Below are 22,825 nucleotides of genomic sequence, written 5' to 3' on the forward strand. Positions count from 1 at the left end.
CCCCGAGCAGCAAAGATGATAGATTCGGAGGCGGGGATTTCAAGGGAGTTGCACTTTACTCAGTAACTCAATGACACCTTCCTTGGTGAGGTACAAAACCGTGCCAGAGCTCTGATCCCAAACCTCAAACACCGGGGGGTCCTCGCAAACCCTCCTCCCGGCTACGACCACGTAGGGGTACCCCAACTTGTTGGCGTCTTTCAGCCTTTTGCCAATCGTCATCTGCGTCCTGTCATCCAGCACCACATCGCCCGCCAGGCGAGGCAGGGCTTCAGCCACGTCATCGTAGAGGCGCTCCAGCAGCGCGGCTCCCCGCTCCTCCCTGCTGCCCTTCTTGGGGGGGATGAAGCACACCTGGTAGGGCGCAATGAGGCTCGGCCAGCGGATGCTGTCCTCTGTAGACAGCACCTCGATGGACGCTGCCAGGATGCGAGTGACGCCCAGACCGTAGCAGCCCATTTCTGCTAGCTGGAGCTTGTTCTCGGGGGTGTAGAAGGCGGCGTTGTGCACGGAGGAATACTTGGTGCCCAGATAAAATGTGTGCCCCACTTCGATCCCTCTGCTCTGGGTGAGTTTTTCTCCGCAGGCGGGGCACGCTGTTTGCTTTTCATCCACCATCTCCACATTAGCTGCGAAATGCCCAGCAGGGCACAGCACCAACCTGTCCTCGCCGATGTCGGCCGGCAGCTGGAACTCATGGGACGCAGTGCCGCCAATGGTGCCAGTGGCTGCCCGCACCTGGACGCAGCGCAGGCCCAGGCGCTTGAAGAGGCTGCGGTAGGCTGTGCACACCAGCTCATAGGTGTGACGTGCTGCCTCCTCAGAGGCATCAAAGGTGTACATGTCCTTCATGTAGAACTCCCTGCTACGCAGCAAGCCGAAACGGGGCTTGGGCTCATCCCGGAACTTTCTGGTCACCTGGTAGAGGCGCAGTGGGAGCTGCCTGTAGGACAGGTTGCTGTGTGCGGCCACCAGTTCGGTGACAGCCTCCTCATGCGTGGGGCCCAGGCAGTACTCCTTGCCGTGCCGGTCAGCCAAGCGGAACAGCTCCGGCCCCATCTGCTCCCAGCGCCCACTGGTCCGCCACAGCTCAGCAGAGCTCAGGCTGGGCATGTTCACCTTCTGCCCACCGATGTTCCGCATGGCGCCGTCGATCAGGCGGATCAGCTTCTCCATGGAGCGCACGGCAGGTGGCAGGAGGTGGTAGCAGCCGGGGCTGGCGGGGTGGATGAGGCCACCCTGCAGCATCAGCCGGTGGCTGCGGCAGCCCAGCTCCGCCGCCTGACCCTCGCATCCTGCCACACCACCCACCTGCAGGTTCAGAGGCTGGAAGAGCTGCGAGAGCAGCAGGCGGGCGTGAGCCGAGGCGTCGTGCTGGGAGCTGCGGGCCTGCAGCTGTGGGCCTGCCGCTGCTCTGAGCACGGGGAGCCCCGTCCGCAGCAAGCCCAGCATCCCGCCTGCAGGGAGGAAGCAGCGAAACAAGGAGTTACACGCAAGGTGCTGCAGCTCAGAGTGCTGGTGGCTACAGAAAGGGTGCACCGCTGCCACGTGCTGCTTCGTGCTGGGTGGCACTGCAGCCTCAACGCCCCAGCACCGACTTCCCACCAGGCCCCAGGCTGGGCAGCGCCTGCCGCAGGTACTGCACTCCCACGTGAACGCAGGCACCGCGTGTGCACACACCGACCCACACACACACACACACACACACACACACACACACACACACACACGTGCACGCGCGCACCCCGCGGCCCAGCCGCGCGCGCCGGCAGCGCCCGCACCGCCCCAAGTCACGTGACACGCCGCACCTCCTTCCTTCCCGGAAGCCGGAAGCGCCGCTGGCTCTATGGCTGCTCATCAGCGCCGCCTGCTGTGCGGAGGCCGCGCCGCAGGCCGTGCGGTTGGGGACTTACTGCGGGGCTGGGGGCTGATGGCGGCCTGCGGGTGGCAACCGTCATGCGAGGAGCCCGCCTGCACTGTGCCTGCGTTGCTCGGCCACGCAGAAGCCCTTTCAGGCTGCTGTGGACCTTTCCTGTCGGGATCCGGTCTCAGTCCCACCCCAGCTCGCACTGTGTAAGACCACGGGGCCTGGAGGCCAGAGGTGAAGCTGGGACACGTCCCGTATCCAAAGAGCACCGTGCCAGGGGAGGAGCTGTCACTTGGCTGAGCCTGGTTTTATGGGGGCTTAAGTTATCCCTTTTTAGATATAAGCAAGAATAAGCCCTTCTCTTTATTTAAAAACGAGATCTGGGAGAATCTTCACAATCCTCCCGTGATGAGGAATATGCACTAACGTGCACTGCGATTTCCGTGAGGAAACGGGAAAGAGAAACGCACTGAAGGGCTCGCTGTGGATGCTTCTGATGGAGGGGCACCGAAGCCACTAAAAGCACGAACCGGCGCCTGCGTAGCGTTGCCCGGAGGGACGCAGGGAAGCCGCTCGGCAGCTCTGAGCCAGGATCTGGCTGCGGGTTTCTGGCTCCTGGGCGGCGCTTCCCTCCCAGAGCACCTCCACTGTTCTCCCAGCGATGGTCCGCTGCGGTCAGGCAGCAGTGCTGTCTGGGATACGCAGCAGCTGAGCCGCAGGCCCTGCGGGACGCCCCGTGCCGTGCTGTGCAGGTCCTGCTGCAGGGCAGGAGGGCGGCCCTTTGCTGTTTCCATCGCCTGCTGGAGCTGCTGAAGCGAAATGGGTTTCTGTCCATGACTTACTGCCTGCTGAGCGGATCAAAGAGACAAAACATCTTGGATTGATTTGCGGGGCAGTGTTTTAAGGGGGAGGGTTTGAGGCTATACAAGAGAGAAGGTCCGCGGGGAAAGCTGATACCTCTCATTAAACCGGCAGACAGTGCTGGATGAGGAGCTAAGCTTGGAGGCTCGGTGCCTGGGAGCCTGTCTGCACTCTTTATCTTTTCCAGCTGTGCTGAGAGGGATCAGACTGAGGTTTCAGCCCTGGCCCAGTCACGCCAGCTACATCCTGGCTGACTCTGGCCATGATCTTACACAGCTGGGAGGGTCCACAAGGCCGTGGCGCTGCCTTGCACATCTGTCTGGCTGAACTTCCTGAGTGCTTCCGTTCCTTCCTGTGATGCTTCTGTAATTTACAACTCCAGGGTGATGTTTTTATGTCCAATAAAATGATAATTGCAGGGCTCGTCCTAGAACCTCCTGTGCTCCTTGGGATTGCTCCTCCAGGGGGAAGAGGTGGCACGGGCTGCCACCATTGCAGAGCAGCTGGGAAACAGCCACCAGCTCTGCATGTCTGCAGCTCTGAATGTGTATCAGACAGCAGAACAGCCCTGAGGTAAAGCTTTAAAAACTGCTTCTTCTTTTAAGCAGCTCCAACTGCTTTCTGGGTCACAGCTTGTGATGCTGGGGCTGGTCAGGTGCTGATTTGGGCCATGTCCGTGGCTGGCAAAATAAACTTTAATGTCTAACAAATCTCTGTGTGTTCAGTATAACCCCTTGCAGTGCTGGGGCAGAACCGGGTCATGCCTCACATGGGAATGTGGGTGCCAGGAGGGGGACAGTGCGTCCCTGCTGGGAGCCAAGCGTGGGCTGTGCTCAGTGAAACTGCACTTTCTTGGCTTTACTGGCATGCATGGCCCAGAGAGCTTGAAGAATCCTGCAGTGGGGACTGCAGGGCTTGGGGCAGCCAGGCTGGAGCCCCCCAGTGCCCTACAACACCTCACAATGAGTGGCAGGTGACAATAGAGAGGGCTGCCATGGTGAAGGCTGCCATGGTGAAGGCTGTCACAGCAGCCCTGGTGACCAGAGCCACCAGTGTGGGACATGGGCAGCAAGGTGAGGCCACCAGCTGGGCTCACGGCGGGGAGAGCAGGAATTCCTGGTGTAGCTCCTGAATTATCATGCCTACTTTGTACAGCAGACCCTAGAGTGTCTGTGTGGAATGTGGGCTCATGCTCTGGGGAGCTGCTTCTCAGCCAACAGCAAAACCCCTTATTAGTTCCTTAATTTGGGATGAGCGACAGAGCCAGCATGTGAAGCAGTGGTGTACATACAGTTGTTCTCTGGCTCTGCCTTGCAGGGGACAACACCGGCCTCTGGCTGGGCCAGAGCAGGGGCAGGCTCCTGGGCAATCCAACTGCCCCATTTCCAGTTCAAGGTGATGCTGAAGAAACGCAAGCAGCAGGTAAGAGCCAGATCTGCTCCACGCTCCTTGTCTGGGCGGCCAAGAAGCATTGGCAGTGTCGCCTTCAATGCCCAGCCTATCCTTACCATCTTTTTCCTTCCGCAGCAAGAGAGGCTGGGCCCGGGAACGTACAACATCAGGGATTTCCTGCAGGAGACGCAGCCCTCGAGCCTGAGGGGCATCTGCGACACGAGGGAGCAGAGGTTCAGAGAAAGCCGGCGGGTACGCTGCAGCCTGACCTGGGAGCTGCTGGCATCCCTGTGTGCATCTCCTCTGTCACCGGAGCTGACTGGGGGCTGCCCACACCATCCCATCTCTCCTGCAGGACTGCTTCCCTGGGCCTGGCACCTACGGCCCCCACGGGAACCCCTACACTCTCCTTGAGGAGCGGGACAAGCGCTCCGCCAGCACACGAGGGCTGATGGACAGCAGGACAGAGAAGTGCGTCTTCCGGACAGCCATGGCACGTCCTGCTCTTTGCCCTGGGATCGCGTTTTTGGGGTGGCCGCGTTTCTCTGCTGGAAGTCTCCCTGTCACCTTCCCTCTGTGCCTGCAGGGCAGTGGCTTGGGACCTGGCACCTACTCCCCATGGAGCAGCACCGAGGAGCGGCTGCGACGGGCAGGCAGGCACATCCCCTGCCAGGTCTTCTCAAGGGACAGGGTGAAGCCTGCAGGTGGCCGGCAGCGCGATGGGGAGGTGCGTAACCTGGATGGGGGGCTCTCCGTAAGCTGTGGCATTGACACCACAAACGTGTAAGATGAACAGCTGCTGTGAGCAGTGAAAGGCTCAGCTCTCGCAGCAAAGGGTGTTTGAGGGTAGCTGGAGTGACTTCCAGCAGCTGAGCCTCACGCTGCTCCTGTGGCCCAGCAGGGGGAAGGCACCGAGCTGCACGCTGCCACTGCCAAGGGGTTCCTGGATGAGCTGATGTCAAAGGATAACAAGAAGAAAGGCTGCTTCAGCACACTGCCACGGAACCCGGGCTGCCCCACAGAGAGGATCTTCTGGGCCACACTCAGCCAGTGCCCGAGGGACGCGGTCAGTGCCAGCGGGGTCTTCCATTCCCATCCTGCCCAAGCTGCTGGGCCCACCTGGTGGTGTTGGGTGCCAGGCGGTGCTGTGGGGCTGCTCTTCCTGAGAGCAGACGGAGGGGTAAGAAGTTTCCTTCTGCACAGTATGTGGTGGGGCCAGGCTCATACAATCCAAAGCCCGTTGAGAGATCGGCGGACTTCAACCAGCCCCCGTTCTGGTCATCTGCCAAGAGGTTTGACAGGAAGTCCGAACGCCTCTTCATGGGGAATGAGGTGAGTGAGCACAGGGCAGCCAGAGAGGGACACAAGAGCTGTCAGGCTCTAAGCTTGCTCTGTCACTGTCTCTGATCCGTTGCTGGCACCCAGTGAGAGGACAAACCTCTTCCTGCAGCTGTGGGCACCCAGTGCAGAGCAGGTGCTGAGATGGGCAGTGTGAGCTGGGCTGGTGCTGAGCAGAGGGACAGGGGCTCAGCAGCAGCCTCATCCCCTCTGCCCTTCTCAGTGCATTCTCAGACAACGCTTCCCAGAAGTTTTGCTCTGCATCAGCTGTAGGCGAGGGGATGTATTTCATGGATGAGGGCAGCTGGATTACCTGCTGGTGCTGGGAGCTCCTTGTATCCTCCCAGAAAGCCATATTCTGCTACTTAAATGCCAGTTTTTTTTTTTCTCTAGCAGAATCAGCAGCACACTGAAGAGCCAATGCAGGTATGAGCCCTTCCCTTAGCATCCCTTCCTAGAGTTGTATTCAGCTTTGCATCTTCCCTACAGAGAACCAGAATGAAGGCTGAAGGGCTCAAAGCAGGTGGAGGAAGCTGTAGTCTTAAATAGTCCACCTTGGCTAGGAATCAGCAGCAGATTACATCCCAAGGTTGCAATAAAGCAGCCCTTGAACTAGTCATAGGCAACTAGGGAGTGCATTTGAGCCAGCAGAGCTAATCAGGCCTCTCTTCTCAGTGCTGTGAGATGAGGGGAGCTGCTTGTGGAGAGGACCGACCGTGCTAACACCACATAGCACGTCTCCTCCTCCCTCCCCTGCAACGCAGACCTTCTTTGGTTAAGATATTCCCCATACTGTTGTTTTTTGCAATTGGCACCATAAAGCTGCTACCCAATTTTGCTCCGCTGCATCAGCCACGCTGCCTCTGCAGCGATGGGAAACAACGTGTGACCTTCCCCTTCCAGAATCCCGTGGGTGTGGGCCGCTATAACGTCACCAGGCACGAAAAATACCCTCGGAAGATCAGATACCAGTCCCTGTACCAGAGTGACACGCAGCGGTACCTGAGCAACTTGAAGCAGGATGCCTACCTGCTGTAAGTGGCATATAATGGGCTAGGAGCACTTTCACACCAGCTTGCAGGGAAACCCTTTGTCTTGAGCAACTCTGGTGAGGCTGAGTATGTTACTGATAGCAGAAGGGATGATGGTGGAGTTGCAAGTGCTGGAATGGGACTGAGCAACGCTTGCTGGCCCCAGAGCAGGGTCCCTCTATGAAGGGTAGGTTAAGAGTCTGTGAAGAAGCGAGCGGCCCTTTGTGCTTCCCTCTGTGTAAGGGCAGCGGGAGGGTTAAAGTGCTGCTGGCTGCCCTGGCACTTTAAAGGCGTGAAGGCGGTTGTTCTTCTACCTTGTGAAATGCAGTCTGTATGGAGAGGAGGTATAGGCCAATAACATCTGTCTGAGTTAGAGGGGGCGGCCTGGGGAAGAACCTGACGGTGGATGGGGCTCTCTCGGCTCATTCCCTGTGCTGGCACTGATTTGATCAGTCACGTCCTCAGACCGTGCCTTGGTTTACCCATTTGGAGAAGGAAGATAACAAGGCTCAGTTCCGTCGCAGAGGGCTTTGAAATCGCTAGGGGGAAAACCCTGTGAAGTAGTTGGGAACTGTACTAATGAGAGACCTCAGGGCAGTCCTCCGCTTTCACCTTTGCTCGTGGCCAAGATTAGCAAACTGCTGTGGTGGTACTATGGGCTGACAGCTCTGCAAAAGCTCGTCTTGATCTCCGGAGAGTTGTTAGAAATCCATTTCAGCTCAGTACAACGTGGCAGCTTGCAGTGGGGCAGCCACGAGTTAGCAATCCTATGATGAAGGAGAAGGCATAATGAAATCCAGCTTTCAATATTGCTGGCTTTGTTAATTTTGTAGTTCCAGTAGGAATAGAAAAAAAAACCTGAACAGTGAGCAGGATGTTCAAACGCACCGCGTTGCTCTGTGATCAAATAGCACTAGCTCCGAAATCACTTTCCAAGCTACAGCTTTCCTTTCAAGGGAATAGCCAGGCTTTTAAGAGCTCTGTTCACCTCCGTGCTCGTTAAGACTAATGAGATTAATCCAGCCAATAATTAGAGCTCACTGAATCACATCCTCTTCTCACAGCGAGCGCCTGAAGCCTGCTGCGAAAAACAAATGGAGTCATTCGATTTCTGCTCCACGTTGTCCAGATACCTGTGAAGAAAGCACTGCTGTTTTCCACATGTAAGATGGTGCTGGAAAGCCTGAACTGGCAAATAAACCACGGACGTGGCAGTGGATGAGGTGGTGTGATGCGAATGCTTGCAGTGTGCTGACACGCAGGGGATGGGAAACAAGTCTTGTTCTGTGGTAACAAAACACCCTTCGGACATCCATCAGTCTGTTGGCTAATTCATTAATTTCACCTTGGCCTTTATGGAGAAGTGGAGAAGAGGATGTCAGATACCATACACTGACCACAGGAAGCTCTGCTGGCATGCAGCACTCCTTCAGTATACTCCTTAAGTATTTCTTCATCACAAGCCGTAACACACAGCTTCACTTGTATTAACAATTCGAATACTTACAAGCAGCTCGAGGGCATTAGGGGGAATTTAGTGTCATCATTCCAAATTTTGTAGCATATTAAGGCCTAGAGGCGATGAGGAAAGTGAAATGAGCAGAAAGCTCTGTCAGCTGTAACAAAGGATGGCCATAAAACCATACCACGAGTATGCTGATTCGCTTCACGTTAACCTTTACAAAGGCTCACACCAGTGTTTAGATAGACTAGAATAATTAAATTTAGGTGTAATTACATGTTAGTTGTGGCTGATTAGGTATGCTAATTAATCCGCAATTACCCTTTGGTGGGAGAGATAATTGAACACAGGTAAAGCTGTGGCAATTTAAAGAAACAGTGATTATTGTAATAGAAATGCAAGCAAAGGAAAAGAAGGTCCATGAAGGGAGCATTGGAAGATGTAAAACTGTGACCAAGCAGCCCAAGGAGGGCTGCAGTACCTCCCTCCAAGCTTACAGAGCTCCTGCAGGGGCACTTCTCAAAGAAACTGAAGGTGGGAATGTGAAACTCTTCAGGCTGAAGAGGGCACTGTATCTTCATCCTCTCTTCTGTGGTTGGTCGTCCGAACCACGGATCAGTTGTAACGGCAGGGAAAACCGAGATAGGTGCTACAGCAGTTGACATGGATAGATCAATCCAAAAGGTAGTTTTCCTCTCATGGGCCAGAAAGTCACAGGGAAACAGTGAAGTGAGGGGAAAAATCAGAATAACTGGCATTATGAGGTTCTTAATGAGGCATAATGGAAGGGTTAAGGCTCAGCTATAAGGCATATCATGGGGAAGAGATAAGAGTAGACTCATGGCCTTCAATGGCATTCCTTCAAAGCTGTTTGCAGAGTTAGACTCCTCATTTATCAGCAGTGCAATGCCTCTGGCCTCTGATCAAGGCAGCAGCTTTTCTCACTAATTGCTGACCACTTGTAACAGTACAACAAGCATGAGAAAGGCTAAACAACGCCGTGAGCAGTAAGGTACCATTTGTTAAAAGATGCCACTTTGAGCAGTAACACCGGCTATATTTTTTATTTCCAACAGCCCATACAGCCAAAAAATAAGACCAACAGCAGCTCTGCTTGTGCGTGTGTGTGACTGGTGTACAGCGACAGAGCCAGACCACATCATACCAAGTTGGCTAATAAATTAACGAGTGAAAAAACAAACACAGTGCACACCTAAAGGTCATCAATATGTGAGAGAAACACAGCTTAAGTAAAAGTATTTGCATATCCCTCTAGCTCTTTCAGCACTGCCCTTTCAAAACGGACTAAACCAATCCTTGCTCTGTGCAGATCATCTTGCAAGCACCGGGCTGAACCGTAGCTTTGCCACAGGGACGAGGGAGCTGCTCGTGTGCTGCTTCCCTCGCAGGGGTGGGAAGGCAAGATTCCCACTCTGAGAATCAGTGCTTGCTTTCTGGTGTGCCACGAGGCCTGGAATGGATCACCGACACAGCCCTACCCCTCGCCCTGCTCTTGCGTGTGTGTGGGCAGCCCGTGGGCTGGGCAGCACTGCACGCACCCTGCAGTGGCTGTGTCTCCCCTTGGCAGGCTGCTCCTGCCACCAGTTCCCTGCACAGGACTGTAAGGGGTACCTTACTTGCACGCCGTTTGCCCACGCCGTGCATCACTGAGGAACAGGCCAAGCTTATTCTCATCACTGCTTTATCATTGGTTTCATCTGGACCGTAAGCATCCATCTATCAATAAATAACATCATTGGTTTAGCACTCATAAAAAAAAATCACAAAGCTTCTCACTGCAAACCATTTAAAGTGTTCTCTGTGTTACCCCATAAGCAGCCCTCAAGAAATGACTCTTTCCCCTCAAGCTCAGTAACGTTCAGAGTAACGATGTGCCACACTGCTTGGATGAGACCTGGGCTGGGTTTGGAACCACGTCTCCGGCTGCAGAGTCAAAGCATTCCCACACTTCTACACTTGAGTGCATGAAGTGCGTGACTGTGCTGTGCACCAGAAGGGGGAACTGAACAGTATTTACTGTTGATCTCCTCTCCAGGTGACTGAAACAGTCCTTTTTACAAAGCCTATCAATCTAATCCAGGTAAACTGAAAAGCAAAAACGCCTCTCGAGTGAGAACCGAAGCCTGAGCACACCAAGCACCCAAAACAAGAGCTCTCCTTATCCACAGCCACTTGCTCTGACAAACCCTGTGAAAAGAAAGCCTTAGCTTGGGAGGGCACGCTTCCTTTTCCTGCTGGCCAGGACAGAAGGGTCTCACTGACCCATGTTCTCTTCCAACTGAGTGTTTATAAGGCACTAAAATTAAGCAAAAAATAAAATAACATAAAATCAAAAACAAAAGGCAAAACCCCCAAAGTCCAAATGGACAGACTCACAACAAGCAAAGCCCCAAATCAATAATTGCCTGTATGAAACAGCAGCGATTTTTCCAGCAGTTGTACAAAGCGTTGCTCTCTGGGGGCAAAACCCAACAGAATACCGTTAACCAACAAAGTAACCAAAACCCATACCCACGTAACATCTTATAATCAAAGCCAGTACAAATCTGATAGGCACAAGTAAAAAGCATTTGCTTCACACCTCAGCACTCAGCTTTGGAGCGGGACCAACTGCTGGGGAGTGTGGTTGTGTGCTGAGGTACCGCGCAGCTCCGCGCGGCCAGAAGGACGTGGAACCATTGCTAAGCTGCCCCGCAGCTCACAGACTGGAGGCGAACGGTGAATGTGAATTCATTCAGCTTTGGCACCTCTTCCTGTCACCTCCTTACCATTTTCAGAAGTGATTTGAAATATAGCTCTAGCTTATAGCTGGCATCACTTCGGTGTCCTCTTCTCCAGTTACTTTTCCTATGCTCGGAGCGAGGTGAGTTCACCTGCGTCCAAGACAGGCCCAAGATACACAAGGTAATCAGCACTTCAGATTTCTTAAAAACAATCACTTTGAGTTTTGGAAAACTGTTCTTAAAGCATACTAGGAAATACTAAACGTAAGTTTATAAAGCGTGAATTCGTATCATTTAAATATCAACAAGAACGAGCTTATTTGGAGAGCAATAAAGCTTTTCTTTAAAAAAGGATATACCGACTAGCTATAGTAAATTCATCTTTCCCTGATTGCTTAATTAGGCTGCCCAAGCTCAGTGCCTGGCAGCCTTGCAGATTTTGTCGTAGACTTCTGGAAAGGCATCCTTGCAATTCATTTGCTCCCTCAGACTGTGGTATAGCGAACCATCAAACATATCCCAGAACTCCTCGCGGGTCATGTAGCAATCCGCATACAGCATCTGGAAACTGAAATGACAAATAAAAGGCAGTGAGAGATACAGTACTAATTGTCCCGCAGGGTATGAAGAAGAATTAAGAAGAAAACGGACGGGGCAAGCTCTGGAGAGCAAATATTCAACAGAAAGAAAACCATTAATGTGCTCATAAGGTTCATGCTGGGACGCTCAGCCAACAGACAGATGCAGCAATGTGTTTTTAATTACTTCCTAAGTTTTCTTTGGATTCCACGTTGAGAATAAAACTGGAAAGGTGTGAGCCAACACAGTCAGGTCAGGTCAAGGATATACACGTATAGTGTAAGTGGAGCACAGTGCAACTGAATTCCATTCACAGAAATAAATGGAATCATAATCGTTTCATAGAATCCTCGAATGCTTAGAGTTGGGAGGGACCTCTGAGGGCCCATCTAATCCAACTCCCTGCAATGAACAGGTCCTGAATCGTTGTGCACTCTTCCTTACTTCCACACTGCTCTCCCTAAGATGCAGCAGGCATCAGAGCAGAGCAGTAAAACACACTTGCAAAAAGCCCCGTTGTGATTACGAAGCTGTGAGATGAAGCATTTATACAGCATTCATTTTTTTCCAGTGATGGGTACAGGAGAAACAGAACTCCGTCGGCAAAAAGATGAAAATTAAAAGCTTAGTTTCAAATTAATTTTAAAAGCTCAACATTAACTTTTGGTTGCTTTGTTCTCTGGCAGATCACGTCATAGCTAAAAGACTTCTATAATCTCCATAAGACCTCGAAGCACGCTCACCATAGTTACTCAGCCACATGGGATGCAATCACTGTTAGATTGAGAAATGGGTCAAAACAGAAATGCAGCTAAATTATACTGATGGCATAAAAACACTGCATAGCTGGTTTTTGTTGGGGAGAAACAAGTCTGTAACTGCCTGCCTACTGATGCTACTACGGCAAATTAGGCTGTCAGCAGTCAGTGACAGATGGTGGGGATCTATCTCACACCCACTGTGGTCTTGTGTAACCAGAATCAGAGCAGCAAAAAGGAGGATGAGAAAGCTCCAGCTGTGGGAAAGGCTCCCAGTGCCACTTGGGGAGTGGTCAGGGCTGGTCTCCTGCTGGGAGGACACATGAGCCCAAGGACAGGGCAGTGTGTGCCGCTGCAATGGCAGGGAGCCCAGCAGCCCCAAGGGCAGGCGGGGAAGCTGTCCAAACTTTAACAGCCTGTGGGATTCCTGAAGGGCCTGTGGCCTGCTGCAGCCAAACAGCACTTGCTCTGCCCCTGCTCTGGATCAGCCTTCAAACAAGCCAGCCTCAGTATGCAAGGTCAGTGGTTACCTCTGGAAGGAGTGGGCTACCAGCCTTGATGAGAGCGGTCACTGCGCTACACTAACGCTGCATGGGACAGCAGCTGGTTTACATCCCACCAGCACGGACCTGCTCAGGTCCTTCTGACTGCACGGACCAGGTCTGTTGCAGCAGATTCTACTCCCAGAGCAGCGTGGAGCTGAAAGGATGCATAGGTGACCACAGGATGCTACCCAGCTCCCAAACACCTCGCACGAACTTTCATCGGTGAGCCCATCTGTGTGGTTGGTTTTGCAATCAAATCACGACAGTGCCATCACATTACAAAACTGCAACATCAAAATTAATAATTAAACTAACTTACAATAACGTAGTATTAAATTGCTGCAGTGCAACAGAAATGTGATGAAACCACACAGATGTAAATTAGATGGGATTGCCATCGTTCCAAGGGAGTGGGAACCTTACCCATGCACGCTTCTCACAAACTTTTCCATTTGCCTCATGGAAGCCCTGGCTTCAAATTGTTTCGTTTTGGGCTCTCCATAAGCTCCAATATCCACATAGAGTTCTGTTTCATCCCCTTTGGGGTGGACCATACCAGGATTATTGGGCAATAAGAAAGGACATAACCAAAGAGGGTATACCTGCAGAGATAAGAGAATACAAGGATTTTTAACAGAACAATCATTTATGCAATCTCTTAATAAAGGTGACGAAGAGTTAAGAGGACTTCTACCCAAGTTGAGATCAAATCTTACACAGCTTTCCCCTTCCAATTCTCCTGCTGCAGTTCTTAGAGCCACCTTCTAATCACCATACCAAATAGATTGAGACGCTCAGTCAGAACACTTACAGTGTGCTCCAGGAACAACATCTCCTCATTAACTACAACAATTCAACACCCAAATCTATGTTTAATGACCTTTTATACAAGCTGAACATTATGTCTTAAAACAAACGGCCACAGTAATTGGAACAGGCACTCTGTGATTCACTGCATGCTATAAACACACGTTCTTACATTAAGGTCAACGTGGAAGGTTTGGATGGATTTTTCAAGGCTCTTCATTGGGACCAACATGTCTTGCACAACATGGTGTTGCTCATACAGCTTTCGAATAGCTTCTCCTTGGGTGAGTTTTAACAAAGAGATTTTGGGAGGGACCATCCAGCCAAAGAGGTAGCGGAAAACAGGGTTATTGCCAAAAGGAATGATATCCTTTAAAGAGGAAAGACAAGAAAATTTGACTTAGGAACGTGTAATTGACCCAAAAGACAATACTTGAGAATCCTCAGAGAAGTATCACATGAGATTTTCATTAAGGTAACTGCTGATGCTTTTGCTAAGCTCTTGTAATGCAAATATGAACTAAAGAGAGGTCTGGGCTGAATTTTGCTTCTGAGCCCTTCCCTAAGCATCTTCTTGTTACAACAGAGGGTTTTCAGGCTCATGTAACTCACAGTATTTCATCAGCCCTAAATACGTGCAAAAAACAAAGTTCAGGGAACAGAAGGCTATTATCTGAAAACAGCTATGAGGAGCTCCTAAGAAGAGAAACTTGTAAAACTCTTGCAAGAACTGACACGCACAAGATGAGGTCTTAACTGAGTGTTAAAGCTGTAAAGTTTGAAGCACTTGCTACACAGCAAACTCCTGTTTGCTCACCTCCTCCAGCAGCTGAAATTCCGAATGCAGCAGTAGGAAATTCAAAGTGTAGCAATAGGAATCCTTCGTAATGTCAAATAAAGCTTTCACTTAATTGCACATCAGAAGATGTATGCTTATACGATTCAAATTAATGACATTGCCTTACAATGAGTGTGATGAGCTCAGGCAAGTTTAGGAAGGGCGCATCTTCAGCCACAATTACACCTTCATGTTTTTATCACTGTCTTTAGAAATCACTCAGTAGGCGTAAAGGCGTAATGCTTAAATACATACTTAAGTTTTACATTCAGAAAAGCATTCAGCCATAAATTAGGAAGTTATGGTACAATGCCTTATGAGTTGCCAAGAGAAAGAAGCTACGGTGTACGTGCACTGGGAAAGAGCAGAGTGCCTTCCCATAGATGTTATTTCAAGTTTGGAGCTGTTCTTACCTGGAGTTCCCAGAAAATACTACGTGTATGTCTGTGGTAATAATGTCTTGAGGGGATGTATTCAATTCCAGTCTTATTGGCTTTCAGATACTTCTCGACGTGCTTGAAGAACCATGGCTTGTAGTAGTTGCCAATTCTGTTTATCTGTAAGACAGAGATTCGTTAGCAAATCCCAACACAGGTAGCAGTAACAACTTAGTAGACAGCACTAAGTATGTCCCCCTAATCCCTTCACAGTGAAGAAACAAAGTTATACCCTCTGTGACAGTTCCAACGAGGCTGTCTCAAGAAACCTACAGAGCCTTCATTTCTCCTTCCTGCCACATGCATGGCTTCCACTTACCTATCCTCTCATTAAGATTTTGTCTAAATAAGGCTTTTCTGTTAGGAGCAGCTTAAGAAGCCATGAACGTGGCAGAACTGGATTCCTTAAGTTCCTCTCAAGCCCTCATTAATCCAAAGCTGTCACTTCTGACCATGGGTCACTTCTCCCTAACTGAAGAGTACAGACTGCTGTAATTACAAAGAGCTGCGATTCAAAACGTTCAGATTGAACTTTTCATCCCATATCAAGAGTGCGTTCTGTTCTTATGGCCCTAGTTTTATATCATCATATGGCAATAAAGCATCAGTTAAACTTCGGGGTATGGTTTTCATTGGGAATAACTTCACTTACCTTGCTCGGTTCAGCTTCATCAGTCAAGACTCCCGTCATGATGACAGCTTCTTCCAACGAATACACAAGTCCTTCCACAAAACTATTCTCCTTGTTCTTAGACTCTTCAGTAAACTTCTCACAAATACTCCGCAGCCCCCGCACGGGCTCATAGTGCAATCTGATGTATTTCTTGGCAGGAATCATTTTTATTTCTGCTGCAACCAGGAAACCCAGAGTACCACAAGACCAAGGCACCGCGTAAAACAGGTCTGAGTTCTCAGTCTGCAAAAAGCACGGCATAGGAAATCATCTACCCACACTGATAACTGCCAACGACACAACAAATGATAGCAAAATAACATTTTGTCTTACTGGTGAACATCTCACGAGGCTTCCATCAGCAAGGACCAGTTCGTAGGCCATGCAGGTGTGTTGGAAAAGCCCGTAGATGTGGGATGAAGACTCAATGCCCGTTCCCATGATCAGACCACCTTATTGAGAGAGCAGATAAAAGTCCCAATGAAACGCACTTCAGCACGGAGGCGATTCACCAGGACAAAGCTCAACAGAGTGTTTCGGGAAAGGTTTGCACAAAGCAATGTGTCACTGCACAGAAAGCAAACGAAAGGCGGGACACGAATCCGTTTCTTCTCATCACAACAAGCCTTACCTACAGTGAGGTCATCAAGCTCCGGCACCACGGGAATAGTCCACCCCATAGGATTCAGGTATGCGGTCAGCTGGCCCATGGTGACCAAAGGCTCCACGCGAACAACCTACAGAGACAGAAAACTCAGTCCTCCCCATCAGACACAGATTAAGCGCTTGGGATGAGTGATGACAAAACGTGGCTAACTGGATCGTACTTCCATCTGCCATCAGAATTCAGAGCCTTGCTTTCCCAAGAGCAGCACTAAAAATAGCTGTAGCTGCTAAGTGATTCCTCCTCTGCCTCAACGTCTTCTTGCTCAGTGCCCACCGCCATCCATCCTTCTGCTCTTTTAGGCTTCAGCACGCAGAGCTGAGTGATTCCATATGCTGGGTTTTTTTGGATAGGATGGTCCAAGCCCACACTGCATAAACTAAAACGCGGTGGGTTTTCTGCTACAACAAATCCTTTGTTCCTTATGGATCCCAGCTCCACTTCAGCTACAAATACAGCAAAGCGACAGCTGTACGTGTCAGTACCACGCCCGTGTTGTGCTACCTGTCTCTCGCTGTCTACTTCCAGAACGTCCATCAGGTTGATCATGATGTTCTTATGGGTCTTCTTGTACTTCCCAACACGCAATGACACAGTCAGCCAGCCGGGCCGGCCGGTGCACATATATCTCCTGCCACCTTCCTCCTTCCACTCCCGCACCTGCAAAGGGAGACAGCCAAAAACTACGCCTTAGAAACACCGCCGGAGGGGCCGCGTTAGCACAGAACCGCACACCGCCCCGGGTCGGAGGGGGCCGGGCAGCCCAGCAGCCCCAACCGCGCCGCTTTCCGGACGGGAGAGCCACGAGCAGCAGCCCAGCGCTCACTGCTCGGCCCCAGGGCCGCCCCTCGCCCCCCCCCCGCCCCCCCAGGCCTCACCTGCTCCTGGATGTGCCGGACGCGCTGCCCGTGCAGCCGCGGAGCGCTGTGCATCCGCCGCACGGCCCACGCGCGCAGCTGGTAGTACACGTCGAAGAGGATGGAGAGAGGCATCAGGAAGAAGCAGACGAAGATCCAGCGGTGGTGCACCAGCACGGCCTCCAGCCCGCGGTGCCTCACCCACAGCAGCAGCAGGAGCAACCCCGCGCCCAGCGACCACACCGCCGACATGGCGACCGCACCGCACCGCACCGCACCGCACCGCACCGCACCGCACCGCACCGCCGGACCCCCGGTGCACCGCGCCCGCCGCTCGCGCGCTCGCCTCCCGGCCCCGCCTCCCCCCCTCGAGCCCGCGCCTCATTGGTCTCCGCCGGCCTCCGCCCTGAGGCGAGGGGAGGGGAGCGACCAATCAGAGAGCTGCGGGGAGATCGGACCAGGCGCTGACGGCGCTGATTGGCTGCGCCGGGCCGGCCCCGCTCTCCCCTCATCGCGGCCGCCGGGGTTGGGGCGGGGGCAGCACCTGGACGGGGGGCGGGGATGGGGCTGGGGGTCGGGGATTCCCGGTGTGGGCTGAAGGGCTGGGGGTCCATCCCCCTGGGGACTGAGGTACGGGAGACCCCGTGGTGGGGAATGAAGGGATGGGGACGGGGGCGGAGGTATTGGGGGCCCTCTGGTTGGGGATGAGGTGTTGGGTACCCCTGGTTGGGGTGAGGGTGTGGGGCTACGGCTGAGGTATTGGGGTCAGGGTGAGGGTGTGGGGGTGGGGACAGCGCCTGAGGTATTTGGGACCCCCCCAGTCAGGGCTCAGAGGGGTATGGGGCTGGACGTGGGGCATTGGCAGCTCTGTGGAGGGGCTGCTTTGTGCCCAGAGTCACTGAGGCAGAGGGGGTTGTGCTGGTGCCCTTAGGCTGGGGGCAGAACCCCGTCACGTGCCCCTTGTGCGGCCTTCTGGTGGTGGCTTTGGTGCCCTGCAGAAACTCCAAGGTGCTGTGCCATCCACCTTGGAGAAATGAGAAGGCGGCAGCCTCCGACACACAGCTCGCTCTCTAAAACCCTGACGGAAAATTCCTCCTACTCTCCACAGCGTGACAGCAGCCACAGCAGGCAGAGAGGTGCACCACGTCCTTGAGGAAGATGAGGCATTTCTGCAGCTTGAGTCCCTCGAGAGGTGCAGTGGTAGAATGGTGACAGCGGTGCCCTGCAGGCAGCAGTTGCAGGGCTGCAGGAGGTGCTCACACAGTGCCAGCAGGCGGGCTGAGCCCTGCTCCATCAGCCTCAGGTTGCTGCACTGGAGGCGCAGGGACCCCATCACAGCACCGCTGGGTTCGGAGTGTCCACCAGGGAGAAGCTGGCTGGCCCTGCGCCACAGGAATGTGGTATGAGGGTATTTCATGAGGTTGCCATCAGGGCTAGGAATGTTGTCATGTTGTGCTGACATGTCAGACAGTGCCTCTTCCTCTTTGACAGCGGGATCTGCACCTTTGGCTGCCCCAGGAGAGACTCAGGAGTGCTGGACTGGGAGGGATCGCTGCATCACGGTCCAAAGCTCAGCCACACCTTGCAGTCTCCTTCAGCAAACCCGGAGACGCTGATTTGAACCTGGACAATTTTTTTGTCCCACTGCTCGTATCAGAAGACTGCTCTGCAGTGTCACTGCTCTGACGTTTGGAAATGTTCTCCTGATTTGCAGCCTAACTTTATTCATGGCCAGATTGTATTCATGGCACTCGTGCCTAGGCTGTCCGCTAGCTCTTTTCCTTCTTGTATTTAAGCTGATGTTATCTGCTTTTGCTTACCAATTTGCCTGCTGGCTGGAATTATGCATGGAAAAGAAGTTTCCCATGCCCTCCATGTGGTTGTTTTAACCTCTCTAAAGGAGCTAAATAATTATTCTTCATCTAAGGGTGATTGAGAGCAGGGCTCATGGTATAACAGCACCATTTATTCGTAAGGGGATATTTACACCCTCAGTGTAAAGAATGCTTTGAAACTGTTTTTTTTTTAATGGAGATCCATTAAAAGTGTTTATAACGTATCCCATGCTCTGCTCTTGTTTTTGTAAGGCCCTGTGCAACAAGGAGGGAGCAGGTGGGCTCAAAGGCTGCAATGTGAAACCGTGCTTTGGAGGAACAGAAATGAATCACTGTTCAGATTGCAGTGGAATCACCTGTATGCGTAGTGGTGCCAGGTACAGGAATCTGGAGGGGGTGAGGGAAGGGAAGAGGGGATTTTCTAAGGCTGGCATGGTTTCAATTTTAGTTATTGTGGGTGTGAGCAAAACATCATCCAGCAACGGATGCAGGCTTAGCAAAGCATCATTTTCCACTATGGTACAAAAAGCTGAGATTGCCCTGGTATCTTCTGTAAGACTAAAATCCCAGTCCTCCTCAATTAAATCATCATTTTAAGGGTGCTTAAAAAAGCAGCCTTCTTCCTCCTTCCCTTCCTGCCATCCCTTCCACCCACTCGTGCTGTTCTGGGCATGCTGTGCAGTGCAAATGCTTCTGCTGTCACTGTACAACAGGTTGGAGAGCTGATCTAACTGAGGAATGAAGCTACTTTTTAAATATTCTTTTCCTCCTGCCCTGATCAGCTCTCTGGTGAGTTCATGCCCCACACATCTCCATGTAGGTGCAGTGCAGGGTGCAGAGCAGGGGCTTCTCATCCAGCACATGGACCATCTCCTTGGTGAGTGCTCATCAGATTGCTCTGCCAACACTGGCAGCACTCTGTTGGTTATAAAGCTGGACTTTGCAATGGCTGTGCCACAGCTTTTGGACAAAGAATGGAAAGATGAAGCTATAAAGGTATGTGATGTTGCACAGAGCATGCGAGCTGCAGACAAAGGTGGGCTGAAAACTTGGGTGTCCATAAGAAGAGCCTCAAGAGGCGTTCAGAGGGACCAAAGGAAGGCACTGAGAGAGTGAGAAAGCCCTTTTTTTTTCACGTGAGCTCCCTTAGCCCTGGTACTGACTGCCACAGAGTGCTGTCGGGTGGCAGTGGGTCATCAGGAGGACGGGCAATAGCAGCAGTGATGAAAATTAATCAGGAATCTCGGAAAGGCTGCAAGCCTTCTTCGTCCAGCTAATAGATGAGCCCGTGGTTACTGGGGGTCAGCAGTCCCACCTGTAAATGGGATGTGATTTCAGAGGGTTCGGCCATGCTGGTGCTCCAACTGCTATGTGAGAAGCTCCCTCTGCTGAGAAACCAAAGCACGTTCCAGTGCCTTGAACAAAGAGTGTGGAAGGACATGGCTGCAACACAGCTCTGCGTGGCACCTGCAGGTTGGCACGTGTTGGTCCTGGTACTGAGGAATGCATCCTGTGATTGAAGAGAGACGTTGTGTTTCAGCTTCAGGGCTTTAAGGGTTGGGGTTGGGATCCCAGTGGTCACCTTGGGACGAAGCAGATGTTCCAGATAAAGTCTGGAATACGTGTGGGATGGGGCCCAGCATTCAGAGCCTGTTTGCTGTGTTGGGAAGCAAGGTCAGCACATTCTGCTGAAAAAGAAAAACGTGCCGAGAGCTGTGGTGTGTTCACTAAACCCAGCTTTACAAGCACGGGGATTTATGAAGAGAATCACTTGTCAAAACAGAGAGCAGGGCTGGGAGAGGAACGCAGCCCCGCATTCGTTGTCACAGGGCCGGTGTCCTCAGCAGCCCCTGCAGTGTGGCTGTGGGGGTGGAGCTGGGTGCTGGAGCAGCTGGGGACCAGCACTGGGCTTACAGGCTGGGGTGGGCCTGGCTGTGTAGGAGAGGTGGCAGCTGGGTGGTGCTGGTGAACCTTCAAGGCCCAACAGGGCCACCTGTGCTGGGGCAGCAGGCAGAGAAGTGACTGTGGTATCAGAGAACCATGAAGGCTAGAAAAGATGTCTTGAGATCCCCAAGCCCAACCCACCCCAACGTAGAATCATCAGAGAATCATAGAACGGCCTGGGTTGAAAAGGACTGCAATGATCATCTGCTTTCAACCCCCTGCTATGTGCAGGGTCGCCAACCAGCAGCCCAGGCTGCCCAGAGCCACATCCAGCCTGGCCTCGAATGCCTCCAGGGATGGGGCATCCACAGCCTCCTTGGGCAACCTGTTCAGTGCATCGGTTACCCACTGCCCACATCCCTCAGTGCCACATCCCCACAGTTCTGGAACACCTCCAGGGATGGTGACTCCAACACCTCCCCGGGCAGCTGCACCACCGCAGCACCACTCTTTTGGAGAGGAATACTTTCCTACTATCCAACCTGAACCTTCAGGTGATGGCAATCCCCATCTCCTTCCACCAGTGAGATCCTGGAGACACTGACTGTGCTGGGAAGCAGAAAGGAGCTGCAGTCACTGAAAGGCCCCCCATGCAATAAATAGATACCTTGGAGCTGAGACATAACACACACGTGTGCCTGTGGCCTCCAGGCTGCCCAAGGTGAACTGCTCCAGAAAGCAGCTGGGGAACACACACAGACCATTTGGGGCTGATGTGCCGCCGAGGGCTTGCCGATGGAAGGAGGTGTCACCAGAAGAAAGCACAGGAGGATCTCTTACCCTGCAGGCCAAATTTTCCTCCTTTTTCCAGCTCCCAGCAAGTCTGCACGTGTGTTTGGCTTCCTGGTACCAGATGTACTCACGGCCCCTTTTCCTCCTAATAAAGCTCAGACTGTTGCTGCCTTGGCCGTCGCCGTCCTGCTGTCACTCACTCACCTGCCTGCTTTCACTTATTTCAACATTTTAAGCATTTTATGGGCCCACACCCGGATGATGTAAAGCACTGAAACTCCAGGCCGTGCTCCAAAACCGCAGCCCAGTGTGGGATGCAGACCTCAGGGTTTGGTTCCCTGGGCCAAGGGAAAACAGAGCTGCTGTGTGCGAAGCAGGAAAAAAAGATAAAAGTGGGAAAGGAGAGCTGAAACAAGTGCTCGAAGACGTTAGGTTATGTAAGGACTGCGCAGCTATAAAAATACCCCATTGTTCCAATCCGAAGGAGCTCTATTCGTCTCACCGGGGATAAATGTTGCTCAGTTGCTCGTCCCTTTCGATTGCCTTTGTCGCAGCCCACGCTGTGGTGCAGCCCCCGTGGCTGTGAGGCTGAGCAGCAGCTTTGGGAGGCTGCGAGGAGCTGCAGCCCAGGGCTCAGCAGCTGCACGTGTGTGTCCAGAAGATGTCTCTGTTGAATGCAGCTGGAGCTCACGGCCTGTGGAGGTGCTCAGCAATCACAGCGCGCTGTGACAGCTGCTGGTGAGATCTGCCTGCACCTGTGGGAATAGGAGCGTGCATCGATCCAGCTGCCACTCACAGCTCATCCCAAACCTCAGATCAGAACGCCCTCGGCTTGTTTAAAATCCAGCTATGCCCATGGCTGCCGCACGGCAAGGAGATCCAACTGGAAGGAGGGAAAGGAGCGTTCCACAAAGAGAGGAGAACCACAGAATTCGCAGAGCGGTGGGGACGTCCTTGTGCTGAAGGGGGGGTGCTGAGCCCGGTGTCAGAGTGGTGTCCCCCCCATGGGGTACTGGTGTCCCAGTAGGAGCTGCAGTAAGGTACCAGTACCAGTGTCTCACTCACGGGGTGCTGATGTCCTACCTGCAGGGTGTTGGTGTACCATCTATAGGGCAGCGGGAACCCAAACATAAGTTACTGGTGTCCCACCTATAGGGTAGTGGAGACCCACTCATAGGTTACTGGTGTCCCCCTGTAGGGTAGCAGGATCTCACCCTTAGGGTACCGGTGTCCCACCCATAGGGTACCACTATCTCACCCATAGGTTACTGGTGTCCCTCCTGCAGGGTACTGCTGTCCCAGCCACAAGCAGTGATGCCCGCAGCTTGTCCCACCGGCCGTGCTTTCCTCATCTCACGGCTCTCTCCCCACCTCCTGCACCCCAAGGACCACCGAGGGCTGTGCCCTCACCATCCTCAGACACGCCCACAGACCCAGCCCATCGAGCACACCCCCCCCGGG

The 22,825-nt window shown here is 52.6% G+C and overlaps 3 protein-coding genes and 1 long non-coding RNA gene across 9 annotated transcripts; 2 read left to right on the forward strand and 2 right to left on the reverse strand.

Annotated features, from left to right (window-relative positions):
- Positions 1 to 37: 37 nt before the first annotated feature.
- PARS2 (prolyl-tRNA synthetase 2, mitochondrial (putative)) lies at positions 38 to 1,950 on the reverse strand. 2 transcript variants are annotated; one of them, XM_046944512.1, is made up of 2 exons: positions 1,809 to 1,950; positions 38 to 1,457 (listed from the first exon to the last, which is right to left on the reverse strand). In XM_046944512.1, exon 2 carries the CDS (start codon positions 1,450 to 1,452, stop codon positions 40 to 42), a length of 1,413 nt encoding a protein of 470 aa, XP_046800468.1. In that variant the 5' UTR covers positions 1,453 to 1,457; positions 1,809 to 1,950; the 3' UTR covers positions 38 to 39. The 2 variants fall into 2 exon arrangements, with proteins under 2 accessions (XP_046800468.1, NP_001264545.2); NM_001277616.2 differs by lacking the exon at positions 1,809 to 1,950 and adding an exon at positions 1,745 to 1,792.
- Positions 1,923 to 7,708, forward strand: LEXM (lymphocyte expansion molecule). Of its 5 annotated transcripts, none has more exons than XM_004936832.5 (10): positions 1,923 to 3,801; positions 4,046 to 4,150; positions 4,256 to 4,372; positions 4,476 to 4,613; positions 4,707 to 4,847; positions 5,019 to 5,186; positions 5,324 to 5,452; positions 5,852 to 5,884; positions 6,362 to 6,492; positions 7,554 to 7,708. In XM_004936832.5, the coding sequence occupies exons 1-10, from the start codon at positions 3,790 to 3,792 to the stop codon at positions 7,654 to 7,656; spliced, it is 1,077 nt and encodes a 358-aa protein (XP_004936889.1). In that variant the 5' UTR covers positions 1,923 to 3,789; the 3' UTR covers positions 7,657 to 7,708. The 5 variants fall into 5 exon arrangements, with proteins under 5 accessions (XP_004936889.1, XP_015146676.1, XP_004936890.1 ...); XM_015291190.4 differs by having other exon boundaries at positions 5,855 to 5,884; XM_004936833.5 differs by having other exon boundaries at positions 5,022 to 5,186.
- Positions 7,709 to 8,999: 1,291 nt separating this feature from the next.
- DHCR24 (24-dehydrocholesterol reductase) lies at positions 9,000 to 17,168 on the reverse strand. Its single transcript, NM_001031288.2, has 9 exons — positions 16,875 to 17,168; positions 16,501 to 16,656; positions 15,964 to 16,069; positions 15,666 to 15,784; positions 15,312 to 15,575; positions 14,636 to 14,779; positions 13,557 to 13,754; positions 13,001 to 13,179; positions 9,000 to 11,263 (listed from the first exon to the last, which is right to left on the reverse strand). Exons 1-9 carry the CDS (start codon positions 17,103 to 17,105, stop codon positions 11,110 to 11,112), a joined length of 1,551 nt encoding a protein of 516 aa, NP_001026459.1. The 5' UTR covers positions 17,106 to 17,168; the 3' UTR covers positions 9,000 to 11,109.
- Positions 17,169 to 17,422: 254 nt separating this feature from the next.
- On the forward strand, positions 17,423 to 18,912 carry LOC107054034. Its single transcript, XR_001467952.4, has 3 exons — positions 17,423 to 17,483; positions 17,962 to 18,253; positions 18,345 to 18,912. It is a non-coding gene; the product is annotated as an uncharacterized LOC107054034 (long non-coding RNA).
- Positions 18,913 to 22,825: the final 3,913 nt, after the last annotated feature.

The sequence above is a fragment of the Gallus gallus genome, chromosome 8, assembly GCF_016699485.2.
Source record: "Gallus gallus isolate bGalGal1 chromosome 8, bGalGal1.mat.broiler.GRCg7b, whole genome shotgun sequence".
Lineage (NCBI taxonomy): Eukaryota > Metazoa > Chordata > Aves > Galliformes > Phasianidae > Gallus > Gallus gallus.